Consider the following 13,551-nt stretch of genomic DNA (forward strand, 5'->3'; position numbering starts at 1 on the left):
AGCTAAAGAGGCTGCTTAAAGTGCTGACAGCTGAGATATCTTGGCTTTAATCTCAGCAGATGTTCCCCTTCCCAGGAGAGGGCCTGCAGCTATTGCTGCTGAGGAATCCTGCTTCTCCGCGCAGCATCCCCGCTCCGGCCGGCTCGGCCACGGGGCTGCGGCTCCCCCGCGCCCAGCTCGCTCCCAGCCCACCACCCATGTCCCTGCGCTAACCGTGCCGGGAGGCTGAGCCCGGGGCTGCTGCGATTCAAAGAAGATTTGAGCGAAAACCAAACGCGTGTCAGGCCTGCCCTGGCACAAATCCCCCGCTCCAGGTTTCAGCCCCTGCACCGGGGTAAATCAAAGCGGGACAGGTGGAAACTGAGGGCCACAGAGGCAGGAGGAGGGGGAGAAGCACCAGCTGGCACAGTGAGACCCCAGCGGAGCCGCTCCCCTGCTCCCAGGCTCACGTTTATGAAACCCGGGCCCCACCTGTCTCCAGAGGCTGCAGGACAGAGACTGGCCTGGACACGCAGGGATGCAGCACGGTGCCGGGCCGGGTGGGATAAGGCCCAGGGCCGGGGCCGGGTGGGGGCAGCAGCCGAGTGGGCTTTGGTGGGTCTGGGCCCAGCGGGTCCCCGGGCACCTCGGGGTGAGGCGGGCGGCATGGGAGCGCCCCGGTAGATGGCACTCACTGCCCGGGAAATCCCTGCCGAGCCGGAGAGGAAAAGCTGGGAACCGAAACAGCATACGGACTGGTGGAAAACATCCATGTTTGCAGGGCAGCCAGGCTTTGTGCTTTCCCACAGTCCTCGCTCCTGCCACCACCCCTTGCCCCTCGCAGCTCGCCCGGGCAGAGCAGTGTTTGCTCCCAAGGATGCTGCTATTTGCTTTATAGGACCTTGCACTGGCAGGTCCCCCTGCAGACCCTGGCACATAGGGACAGACTATTTGTCACCGATCTGATCTCCCTGTCCTCAGGGTTCCCAGGGCGGCTCTGGAGTCACCCACACCCCGTGAGGGCCAGGGCTGCTCAGCACAGCGTACCCAGGACCTCGTCTCGCCCTGTCCCCGGGGCCTGCCAGCCTCAATTCCCAGAGGAGCAGGAAGCCGGGGCACCTCAGGCACCCGCACACTGCCCTGCACCCCACACCCTGCCCCATGCCCCACACCCTGCCCCGTGCCCGCCCCTCCCCTCCCCCCCACACGCTGCTCCGGCAGGATCAAACCCCGGGCAGGGGGTGGCACAGGTTTGCCCTGCTCGGGAGCGGATGGGGGCTTTGCAGCCTGCTCTGCACCCTGTCCCCCCACCCCGCCTGGCCTGAGGTGTCCCCGGGATGGCAGGGCCGCGTGTGCCCACCACCCTGCCCAGGGACACCCCCTCCTCCTCGGGGACGGGGGGAGCCCCGGCGGGGGCCGTTCACAAGGTGCCGCAGTGGGGCCCGGTCGCGGCGCCGGCCTCGGGGGAGCCCCGGGAAGCGCGGGGCCCGTGGGGCGGGACAGGGAGGCCGGGATGCGGGGGTGCCGCGGGGAGGGGTGGCGGGGGACACCCGGGATTTCCCACGGCCCCCGCCCCGCGCATCCCGGCAGCAGCCGGGAGAGGCGGCGCCGTCCGCAGCGGCCGGGCGGGGGCCGAGCGCGGCGCGGGCCGGGCGAGGGGCGCCGGGGACACCCCGGGGGCGGTGGGCGGCCCCGAGCCTGCCCCGGGGGCCGAGCCCGGCTGGCCCCTCCTCCGGCACGGCCTCCCGCGGGGCGGTGGGCCCCGGGCGCAGAGCGGCGGCGGCGGGGGCGCTCGGAGCCCGCTCCGCCGGGCCATGGCGAGCGGCAACGCCGCGCCCGGGGGCGCGGGCTCGGGCTCGGGCTCGGGCTCGGCGCTGCCCGCCCGCTCCCTGGAGACCGAGAAGCTGCTGGCGGCGCCCGAGGGCCGGGAGGAGAAGGGCCTGCGGGGCTCCAAGTCCTTCTCGGCCGCGCTGCCCGGCGAGGCGGAGCGCAACGGGCACGGGCTCACCTACAAGTCGGTGTCCGTCGGGCACCTGGAGGCGGCCCCGCTGTCGCCGTCCCGGCTCAGCCTGGGCCGAGCCTCCTCCACGGCCACCAGCACGGCGGCGGCGGAGCAGGGCCGCCCGCGGGACTACCTGGTGCTCGCCATCTTCTCCTGCTTCTGCCCCGTCTGGCCCATCAACATCGTGGCCCTCGTCTTCTCCATCATGGTGAGTGCGGCTCCGCCCGGGCTCTCGACGGGGCGGGCGGCGGCGCGGGGCCGCGCCGGGAGCTGTCCGCGGTGCTGCGCCCGCGGTGCTGCGCCCGCCGCGCCGCCGGGCTCCGGAGGGGCCCGCGCCCGCGGCGGGGCTGGGCCGGGAGGAGGCTGCGCTGCTCCGGCAGCCCAGCCGGGCGTCGGCGAGGGGGCTCGGCTCCCCCGGGGCCGCGGCGAGCCGGGCCGAGCTGGGCAAGCGGTTCCCGGGCGGGGCCGGGCCGGCTGCCGGGGCCGCGGGCTGCCGTGCCCGGCGGGACGGGACGGGGCAGCTCCTCCACGCGCCGGGAAGATGCGCAGCCCGGGCCTTGGGACTGGGAAGTGGGTGGGAGCCAGGGCTGGACACGCTGCCCCCCTCCCCGCCGGTGTCCCCGGGGCGGACGGTCCCTCTCCCGGCAGCTACGGAGAGAGCTCGCAGCTGCTGCCATGCCTGAGCCCCGATCCCCGCGTTTCCCCGGGAAGGGGACGCCCGGAGAAGGGCGCTCCCTGAGCACCCCTTAGAGCGAGCCCACCCCTGCAGCGCCAGCAGACCCTGCCCAGCCCTGCTGGCTGTGAGCTACGTCCTCTTCTCAGATGCTTCAAAGGAACTGGCTGCACCTGCAGCTCTTTTAGTTGCCCTAAAGAAGCAATTTTCTGCTTAAAATACACCAGCATCAGAGCAAGGGAGAATAAAGCCAAGCAGCCTTGCCCCCCCCGCTCAGGTACAGGTGGCTCCGTGCTCCCAGATCAGTCAGCAGAACCTCAGGAGTGCAGCCACCTCCCAACCCTTGAGGAAGGGGCCCTGCTCCTTTACACGCCCCGGGTACCTTTTATGCCCTTGATTTGCAATCAAGACAAATTTCTCCTTTGAAAACCAGCTCATGGAAAGCAATTGCCTGCTTACGGCACAGAAATACCCCAAGGGAGATGAGGAGTCAGCACCTCCCCAAAAGCCAGTAACAACTTGAATAGTCACACACCCGTAGGTGCGATAGTGAGCCCTGTAGAAAGACCAGTTTCCATTTTGAGGAGCAATCCATTTCTGTAGGTGCCAGCTGCCATCTGCATGGCACAGTTGCGTGGTGGAGTCTGTTTAGCCAGCATACGGGCAAGCCGGGCTCGGCCACGTTTGGCTTTGCACTGCGGCGAGAGGGATAGCAGATGGGTACTGCATATCCCCGGGAATAAGCGAGGTCTCTCACAGGGATTTTCCAGCCACAGCAGCCTTCATGCAGAACAGGTTCTCACAGTCTCCTCTGTGGGTGTTAGAGCCTCCAGCATGGTGGGAATGTGCCTTGGGCCCGGGGTGGCTTTTCAAACACATGCACAAGCCCCATGGAGTAGAAGAAGGACCGAGGAGGAGGTTGACAGCACCAGGCTGTGACACAGTGTCGCCCACTTACTGTGTTAAACACAAAGGGAGGCAGCACCAACAGGTCAGTAAGACACTCGGCTTCCCTGCTGGCCTCTGCGGACCTTGAAAACCTCAACCAGCCACCACTCACGCAAACCTAGGGAAGGGGGACACTTGGCCCCAGTCCTCCGGAGCCTCCAAGGCAGAAGGCGCACCCAGATGAGCTGTTTTCCAGGACGAGCTTTCCGGCATGTTACGAGCCAGCGCTCACCCCTGGACCATTCCCAGCCGCACTGTCCCTCTGCGGGGACGCTCAGTTTATTGCTGCTATTTCTCTTTGGCTGTGCCTGGGTCCACCCCACACCCCAACACCATCTGCCAGCCCGCGGACTCCCGCATGGCTCGAGGATGAGGAGTGATCCTGGCTCCACGCTAACTGTGGGGAGCCAGGAAACATTATCTGACTAATTCCTCCTGCAGACAGGAATAGCTTTCAGGGCGTTAGCTGGCGTTTCACCTGCTGATGAATTTAGTGACTACTGAGACTCCCAAACGCGTTATGCTGTGTCCCCACAGCATAAAAACTGGGAGCTTCTGAGCACCTGCAAATCTGCGCAGAACCAGGCTGTTACCATTGCCAGCACCTGGGGAAGAGCCTCGCTGTCACACTCTGAACCTCGCTCACAGCCAGGGAGGGGGGGAGACACTTTACAATGTGCTGACTTTCTTTTAGCTCTGCGATTGTATTTTTCTTTCCTAAGTCAATGCTTTTTGCACATGAAAGCTTTTCTGGGCAATGAGCAGCAACCAGAGAGGAAAGCAAATGAATGCTTTTGGATGTAGTCTCATAAATCATTTTTCAAAAGCTGCTCTCAGATCTGAGCAGAGCCCATGGCCAGAGGCAGGAAAAAAAATCTGCTGTAATGCCTAGCCTTTCGCAGCTTAGGCTGGTCTCATGGACAGGAGTAATGTGTGGCTGCTCCGCTGACCCTTGGATATGTTCTCCTGATAAACCGAGAACCAACTACGGTGATTCCTGGTCTGGCTGCACAGTCAGGTCTGGGTTCCTCCCAGCTCTCCGTGCTGGTGGCCGCGAGCGCAGGAGCAATCCCACGAGGAGAACGTGGCAAGGCCCATGACACACGCACACACACTTCATTTATTGAAGCCCTTCCCCTTACTACCATAGCATAGGCCCATGGTGAGGGTGGAGGTGCAGAGTTCACCAAACACCCAGCACCACCCAGACCTACTTAGGTGAAGCGAGAAAGAAGTGTAAATCCAGCCAGAAACACCATAAAGTAAAGCCAAGTGCAATTCTGCGCAGCATTTGTTGTCCAAAATAAGTACTATCACTATAGGAAGATGTAGGAGAAGTCAAACTATCCTTGCTCATGTTAAATTACATATTCATAGATCCATGCGTGATGTTGACTTGCACCTCTCGGAATGCTTTCTCCAAGAAAATGGAAACCTTAAGTATTAATGATTTATTCAGAGTAAGTGGTGGAAGCCAGCAGAGCACATCTGAAGCTGGCTGCTAAACTGTGAAAGATTGCAGGGAGGAGGATGTGACAATTTGTCTTCTCTGTCCCTGGGACTAGCACAAAAAAGCAATTGCCTTAATTTGCAACAAGAAGACTTAGCTTAACTCTTAGGTTTACCTGCTGAACAGTAACTTGAGCAGAAAACAGTTTGAAAACAGGTAATACTAACATCTCTTTTGGATCATCTACACACACCTGACTCCATGCATGCTGATGAAAAGTATGTCCCTTCCTGCCCCGCTCCCAAGGTTGTTCATACTCTCGTACTACTCCTCTGTAATACTAAGCTCCTTGATACACATGCTGATACACTCCCCCTTAGCCCTCAAGCATTTTTAAGGATATTCTGCCTCTGCAATCCTGATTAATAAACAAAACATTCATGTTTTTATGTAGAAATCAAAATACAGGATTACTGATACCAGACAGCTGTAATCAAACCATTCCACTCCAATGAATAATATATGTACAAATGCTTGCTAAACACTCCATGCAAATGCTTATGTATTTTTCATAATTGTTCAGGATAAATGAGCAGTAAATATTTCCAGAAGCTGTAGCGATAAATATGTCAAATTCATTAACCCATATATTTTTGCCAAAAGAAAGCTAAAACGGCAAGTTTCGCTGCAGTCACGGCGCCCAGCCGGTGCGTTGTGATTGCAGTGAAACCACACCCTGCAAAGATATTACACTTCTATTACGAAAACCCGAGCCTACGAAAACTAACACGTTACAAATTGTCAGTGAGCAGCTAAGGGATCATCCCACCAGTCCCTGCACTACTGTATTCTCCCCATCTCCCCCCATCGTCCCATGAGGCTTAATTTTGTCACCTCCAGTTCTGTAATGAAAATAGGCTCTTGGCTGCACACAGCTGATTTTAGAAACTGTCTGTCAAATATTCTATAGAGTCCAAAAGGAATAAGGCCATGAGCTCTCCTCATGTCAAGCGTTGTGGAAGTTGCTCTACAGCCTGATGCGTTGGGAGCAGGAGGTTTGGGGGAAGGCAGCGGCATCACCCGGTTGAGGCTCTGCTACGCGTTATTTACACGGTGATGCCAACTGAGCCACATACATGCAAATCTTAAAAATTGCATTTTAACAGTGCAGGTGTTATTTCCGAGATGTCCCTTTTTTGAAAGGAAAGTGAGATTGTTCTGATACACTCCATCTTGAATTCTTCTTACCTAGCTTATTATTTTACAGAGACTTTTCCTAGTTTTCTTTTTAAAAGTCACCTTCCAAAACCACGACTTGGAGCACGGGAGCAGGCTGCAGAGAGCTGCCGTGCTCGGCCGGGCTCCGCAGGCTGCTCCCGCTGCTCTCTGGAGACCCACGGCTCAGCCAGGGCAGGCACGGCCGGAGCTGCGGAGGGGCAGGGGCACGAAGCTTTAACCCGTGTGCAAATGCTAAGTACTTAAAAATAGCTCTGAAGGACAGGACAAGATTAACAGTTTCAGACTGGTTAAAATATTTACCAAAAATATGACCCAGTGAGGTCAAGGGGAATTTTGCTGGGCTCCTCCATGAGGTCAAGGTGGCACCTCAGGGTGCAGGGCTTCCTCGTCCTTGCCATGGTCTCCCCCGGCCTGCGCTGCTGCTCTTTCCTCTACCCTGTCCCCCTGCTCCAAGCCCTGCCAAACACGTGAGAATTTTACCAACAGCCCTTTAGACTCCTCATCCAATTTCCCTCCCTCCAAAAACCCTTTCTGATAGTTTTTGTCTGAGGCAAAAGATTCCCTGTGTGAATTCGGGTAGACGGCTTTCCCGTTGGGAGAGCCGTGCCCGGCACGTACTGCCTGGCTCATCCTGAGAAGGGAGCTCCACTTTTGCTGATGGAGGGACTCCAGCCTCTCCATCACACGCGCCATGAATGCTGACGCACTGTGAGTAATTTAACCGTAATAACCTCACCGTCGTACTGCTCAGCTGCCCTTCTGCTAAGTGCTAGGTCCTTGCGCAGCCAAATGCAGGAAGCCTAGCGCACTCCTTTCTACAGGCTGAGGAGCACTTTGTGTTCTCCTGTCAGCAGCAAAGCTTTTCCCTCACCAGGAATTTTTGGTTTCAGTATTTTTCACTTGGGAACCAAATTACTGCCAATTACAAGAGCAAGAAATAAGATCATTCCTTATTTAAACTTACTCTGAAGGTTTATGGTGCATCTAATTGTACTTACGTATTACACTTTTTCTGATGAGCCTTGTGCTTGGTCCTCAGGCTTCTGAGTGTCCTTAGCATAGGTAGAGTCTTCTCTCACCTAGCCGTTCAGCAGTTTGGTTGAGCACAGGGCAGTGAAATAGCTGATAATGAGGCTCAGAGGAGTCAGCCACAGTACCGCTCTTGCTGCCCTGTCGGACACTAAGCACGGTCTTGGAGAGCCCACACTGAGCTGTGGAAGGACAAGTACAGCTGTAGTGGGCAGACCACTACCAAGTACCCGAGGAGCCCTAGGATCTAGGTCTCCAGCAAGGTCTCTGTCTTGATGACCAGCCTTGATAGAGCTATGAGACATGGAAAAACACTGAGGTCTTTGTGGGACAGTTTGAGGGAAGCTCCAAGTTGCCTTCTCTGGCCACTGTGGGTTGCCACTTCCTCCCCAAAACAAGGACCACTGCAATTCATCCCACCAGGAGGCTGCATACTTCAGGATCTAGTTATGATGCCAGTGCCTACAAAACATCAGCATGAGGCAAGCCCCCGTCTAGCTCCAACACTTGGGGATCCCTACTGATGAACTGACGCACAATAATTTTCAGCTGCCTACCAGCAAGCTCCCCCTGCCCTCTTCTTCGTACCTGCCACAGCTAGGGAGCCCTTCTGTTCAGAGTAGAGGAAAGCTTTCACTGACCCGCATAAAGAAATCAATAGAGCAGCAGGGGAAAACGCAACGAAACCAGAAGCAGAGCAGAGATGCTATGGGGACTATTCCTCCCCTCCCTACAGCGGGCATAAGAGCAAGAAATCACTGTAGGAGGATTGCATTCAAAAACAGAGATGACAAACACGAGCTATGTAAGTCAATGTAGAAACTCAGGGTAATGCAGAGGCTCCAAAGTGCATCCTAGCACAGGACGAAGTGCAGTGGTACCCATGGGGCATGCAATCCCTCTTCAGAGTCCCCATACAAGTGAGCTGCTTTGGGGGCTGAAGTAAAGAATTTCAGCTTTTTTTTTTTCCCCTCATAAAGACAAAGACAAGTTGCTGTTAGCTGGGGCTTCACTATTCCTCATATCCTACACGGGATACTACACTGATTTTAGACACACCGATAAAAAAAAAGACTTGAGTCAGTGCAGCTTCTACCAAAGAGGCCAGTCTAGAGCAGTTCAGTTCACCAGGGTAACAGGACCTGGGCTTGCAGACGGGAGACTTACTTCTGTGAGAGCTGAGGACTGTAAATCCAGACCCACATGCCAATGCAGTAGCTCTCATTTTGGGGAATACAGCCAGAGAATCGCCAGAGAGCCATGACCGGTCTCCAGCCCCCGTTTCTGTGTTTGTGTTTCCCCCCCAGTCGAGGAACAGCGGGCAGCAGGGGGACATGGACGGAGCCCGGCGCCTCGGCCGCATGGCCAGGCTGCTCAGCATAGTCTCCATTGTCCTGGGGACCATCATCATCGTGCTCTACGTGTCACTCAGCGTCAGAGGTAACATCTCCTTCTCTTTTCCCCAGCCCGGTTAAAGCAGGGACTCCATACCACTCCTTGCGTGCTGCCTCCAGCACATCATTTGTAAGAGACACTAACCCGCATCCCCAGGGCAGGTGGCACATCGATCCCAGGGGAACTGAAGGGTCAGGGCACTAAGCCCCTGTATGATTCCGGCCAGTGTGTCCAGCCCCTAACTGCACACACACACGCAAAACACCTTGGAGAACAGGTTAGTTGTAGCAGTAGTAGGCACTGTTCAAATGCCCAGAAGGAGAAGTCCTTCCTATGGTGTCCTGGTGTCCTATGCACTAGGGACAACACCAGATTTCCCAGACAAAAATTGGTTTGGCTGGGGCTGCAGGTCCTACCCTGATCAAGGTTGTGGCGGGTTTAGAAGCACAGTAGTGGGGTAAAGCAGAAGTGATTCAGCGCACAGATCAATCTGCCTAGAACTGCAATCCCCAGATGGTTGGAGAAACTCCCAAACACAAGCCCAGCTGCCAAAACCAGCAGCGCTGCTCAGCCAGACAGCAGCACCTCGGATGCAGCACACCTGCACACCCAGAGCCCTGACCAAGAGCATAAATAGCTGTGACTATTGGAAGCTGCCCTGAGACTCTCTTTATTTTACAGTTTCCTAGAAGACATTTCAGCATGCAAATACCTTGAAGAGGAGGAAGACAACTTTCCTTTTGGGGTTTTTACTTTCAGCCTTGCAACAAAAATTGTCACAGTATAGGTGGACAGCCCTGGGAAAAGTCTGCTCTGGAGCGCCATCTGAAGAAATGCATGCGTCTACTTCACGATCTCTTGGAAGATGAATTTGTACAAAACTAAAGTATTGGATAATAAATTGTAACAAGCAATGGGAAAGAATATCAGATCCCGAGTGGAGTTGAGAAGGAGGAAATCCACTACCTCATTCCTCTCCAGCAAAACTCTGAGCGGGGAGACAACCATCGGTAAAACACAAGAAGAGGAGAGAGAGTTTCAAGAATGAAGCTTATTTTAAAGAAAATTTAAGGAGAGAACAGGACACTTTGAGGAGTCCTCCTGAGAATTTTGGCACAAGCTACTGTATTTTGGGAGGGGTTGCTGGTTTTTAAATTGTCAAATTCTCTATGTCTACAAAAAAAGCTCAAACTGCCAACAGGAGATGAAATCTGTTCCACGCAGGAGGAGGGCGAGCAGAACTGCAGAAGAAACACAGCTCTGCTCTGAACAACACCCAGCTACAAAAGCTGGAGGATGTGGTGGGTGTTTTTGTATTTTTGATGAAAAAAAAAGAGACAATGACCATTTGCATGCCTTTGGGAATGTTCTCCATGTCCGTTCATACAAGCTCTTTTATCACTTACAGCATATCTCAAAGCTGGGAGAGCAGGATGTTGCTGCATGAAAACGCCAGGCTCCTCCTCACCCGGATCCCATGATGGGGTTTTTAATGGAAGGAAAAATGTTTTCTCCGTGAAACCACACATTTATTTTTCCTCTGTGCCCCCAAAGTGAGGTTGATACCTGTGGCGCTGAGGAAAGGGCCTGGTTAACGTGCGGCGGCAGCAGTACCAAGGCACAGAGAGCCCCTTCTACCCGCTCAGGCATATATGTCATGTCACATCTGTCACAGAAAAGCTAAAGCATGACCCAGCCTCCGCCACGGGCAGTGCTCATCTCCCCTGCCCCTTCTGGGCTTCAGCTGAGGGATGACCAGGGAGATTTGCGGAGGCACAGAGGGGTTTAAGACCCCTGTTCCTCTTCCACATCCCTGGATATCTCCAGCGCCCCGTGAGCTGGCTGGCATCAATTCCACAGATATTGTTTTTTAATGTTTTATATTTAAAAAAAGTGGACTTTGCTCTTCCGGATCTGCCTAACGGGCCTCCCCCACCCACCGAGTCTTCCACGGTGCGTGGCTCCCGAAGGCGTTTCCCGCAGACTTGGCTCTCGCCGCTCTCCCAGCCCCTCTGCCCAGCCTTGTCCCACATTGCACCGTCTCTCGTCCTGTACTCGCTGTGAGTTGTTCCTGGGTTCGCTGCTGTATTCGGCCACCCAGACTATGCAAAGTTTCATTGTTTTTTTTTTTTTTAATTCAGGCTTTGTAGATGGCTTTCGGCCGTAGCCATTGGCTCCATATTAGCTGAAAACCTCTCCTTTATGAAAACTTTGCAGACACAGTTAGATGATCAAGAGCTGCACTCCCGGCCTTTCTGTTGTCTGCAGCTAACAACCTGGGACCTAGCTATATACAGTGCATGGAGAAATAAGGTGTTCCAGGGCACTTCATCTGCTCCGTACCATGAATTTCTTGGAAAAAAATGAGACCAAACCTAATGTTTCTGAGAGTTTGTCTGCATGGAGAATTTACTGCACAATAAGGTAGGCTACAAGAACGTCCACTAGATCGTGACTCCTTGGCACTAGCCTCCCTCCCAGGCAGTCTGAGCAGGGAAACCCCTCGTGCCAGGGCGCGCGAGGCCACGCGGGGAGTTAGCGCAGAGGAGCTGGTGTGCTGTAAGTTCACCCCATCGTTACTACGCAGTAACTAACCTGCAGAGCCACGGCCTTAGCTGCGAAAATCCTCATCATCCTTTTGTCTGCTCCTCATTAAAACATTTTCCTTTGCTAGACATTATTTGGCAGGGGACAAGAGAGCCAAATCCCCTAGACGCACGGCTGACGTTTTTCTCTAAATTCGAAGGGATTCCAGGGACTCAGAGCAATAGCACATCACTACAGCACTTTCCTGGGCTGCATTCCCATCCACCCCATCCCCAGGGATTTATTAGAAACTAGCAACTTCTAAAATGGACCAAATTTCCAGTCTTTCCCTTGCAGTTCGTCTGGTGCTTAGAGACGGCTTTGTGAGCTTCAGCGCACAGGGAGCCAAGGGCAGCAGAACTGCGGCAGTCTCGAGCTGAGCACTGCCCGGCCTCGCGGCACGTAAATCCCCCCTGCAGCCACCATCGAGGTGCCCCTTGGCAATCACATCTCTTGTCCTATAACTCATCAGAAACCCTCCCTTTGAGGCGAAAACTCTGCCACGTTACGGGTAGGCTGCAGATGATGCTTCTGTCCCAAGAAATCCCCCAACTGCTTCCTTCTGAATGCCCAAATCCCAAAGCTGCTTGCTGCATAATGTCCATTATTTTTTCTGACACACGTTACTGCAGTGCAGACCGTCTATGCATCTTCTTACCCTTTGCTCTTCAAGCTGCTGAAATTCAGCTTATGGTAAGGGCTGAGAAGGATCCTCCTAGAACAGGAAGAGCTGATACTCGAGAAAAACTGCAGCAATGAGTTGCACAACTTAAGAGAGCTCAATATTTATTAAATAAGAATTTAAACGCTATTTTATCATCATCTAAAGCCTTTCATCTAAAGAGCCTGAAGTGCCCGACCACATTTAAAGAATTAAAGTTTGCAACCCCACATGAGGTGGTTTAGCATTACACTAGCCTAATTGCACGGATGGCAAAGCTGCTGCAGGCTGCGTACCCTGCGCAGCTAGGGAGAGAAAACAGCTACTCTTTCCTGTCCTTAATGTAAGTACGTACAAACGAACATGTATCTCTTTGTAGTGGGATTTTCTCTAGTGGGATCTAGGCAAACATGTACGCTCCACGCTTTGTAAAACAGCCCGGGATACCTGTCGTTGCAGTCCGAACCGATGGGGCTTCGCAAGGCAGCCGCGGTTGGAATGATCCTTTCTAGGTGGAGTCCTCGGCTGCTGAAGCACACAGCAGCAAACTCCTTTCACTTGTTCATCTTCTTTCGGATCAGATACAAGTGCACTGCTCTGCGCTCGTGAACACATCCCAGACCCAGCTGAAAGCCTCTATGGTTATTCCTGAGCAATGAATTATTATACACATATATATATATATATACACACACTCACACATGCATTTTTTTCAAGTTTTCTTGTCATCTGGGTCTCTTGAGAAATAAACTCTCCAGGACTACCTAGAAACAGAGTCTCTTTAATCTGCTCTCCAACGTCTTGCTCATCTATTTGCAACCTAATATTTTGTAGACATTTTTGCCGTTTGATCCTTAGGAAGCTGCTCTCCGTTTTGCCCTCTCTTTTTACCCCAGCTCAGCTGCCTATTTTGCTCTTCCACTGACTCCCTTAGATGTATTAGCCAGCGCTTGCAAGGGAAGAATTTGACTCCTCCTCTCCCCCCATCCTTGTCTCATACTTCGTACGTTATTCTGATATGAGAATATATGGCAGAACGCCGTCCCGAGGCCGCCAGTTTTCTCCTTTGCTCTGCATCTGGGGAACAAACAGCTGCCCCGTTATCTCCCAGTTCCTAAGCATTTTGCGCAGTAGCATCTGGATTGAACCAGGAGAACCCCCCCCCCCCCAGCATCCGTCGTGAACTTTTGCTAATTTAGCTTTTAATTCAGTGCAAAAAATCTTGGTTTCCAAACCTAGGCACAACTGCTCCTCTGCACAGACTTCGTTTCTAGAACGCAGCAGGGTGATCACAAAATCACGTCACGGGAAGACCTTTCCTCCCCGTCCCCGCGGGTAAGACCTGTTACTTCTGCCGCAGCTCGTTGCCACCTGCTGCAGCCTCCTCTGAGCACGCGCGGCAGCAGCGAGTTTTCTGGGCGTTTGCAACCATAAAAGTCACGAAACCCTCGGGATCTGGCCCGCTCGCACGCCCTGGGGAGGCGGGGAAGGGCGGAGAGGCGAGACGGGAGCGATGCGGTGGAAATCCAGCCCGGCCCGACCGCGCAGAGCTTGCCGAAGAGAGCGCGAAGGTGGGAAACGCGCCTAGA

At 54.5% G+C, this 13,551-nt stretch overlaps 1 protein-coding gene across 1 annotated transcript; it reads left to right on the plus strand.

Annotated features, from left to right (window-relative positions):
- Positions 1 to 1,793: 1,793 nt before the first annotated feature.
- Positions 1,794 to 12,571, plus strand: TRARG1 (trafficking regulator of GLUT4 (SLC2A4) 1). The gene is made up of 4 exons (XM_062592814.1): positions 1,794 to 2,189; positions 8,628 to 8,760; positions 11,934 to 11,994; positions 12,400 to 12,571. The coding sequence occupies exons 1-4, from the start codon at positions 1,794 to 1,796 to the stop codon at positions 12,569 to 12,571; spliced, it is 762 nt and encodes a 253-aa protein (XP_062448798.1).
- The last annotated feature ends 980 nt before the right edge of the window (positions 12,572 to 13,551 follow it).

Source organism: Rhea pennata, chromosome 20, assembly GCF_028389875.1.
Source record: "Rhea pennata isolate bPtePen1 chromosome 20, bPtePen1.pri, whole genome shotgun sequence".
Taxonomy (NCBI): Eukaryota; Metazoa; Chordata; class Aves; order Rheiformes; family Rheidae; genus Rhea; species Rhea pennata.

Excerpts from the sequence above, each read along its gene's own strand:
- TRARG1 (XM_062592814.1), top strand. The coding sequence starts at position 1,794 with ATGGCGAGCGGCAACGCCGCGCCCGGGGGCGCGGGCTCGGGCTCGGGC. Across the intron at positions 2,190-8,627 it reads CCCTCGTCTTCTCCATCATG|TCGAGGAACAGCGGGCAGCA; the intron begins GTGAGTGCGGCT and ends TTTCCCCCCCAG. Across the intron at positions 11,995-12,399 it reads CTGCTGAAATTCAGCTTATG|CCCGGGATACCTGTCGTTGC; the intron begins GTAAGGGCTGAG and ends TTTGTAAAACAG.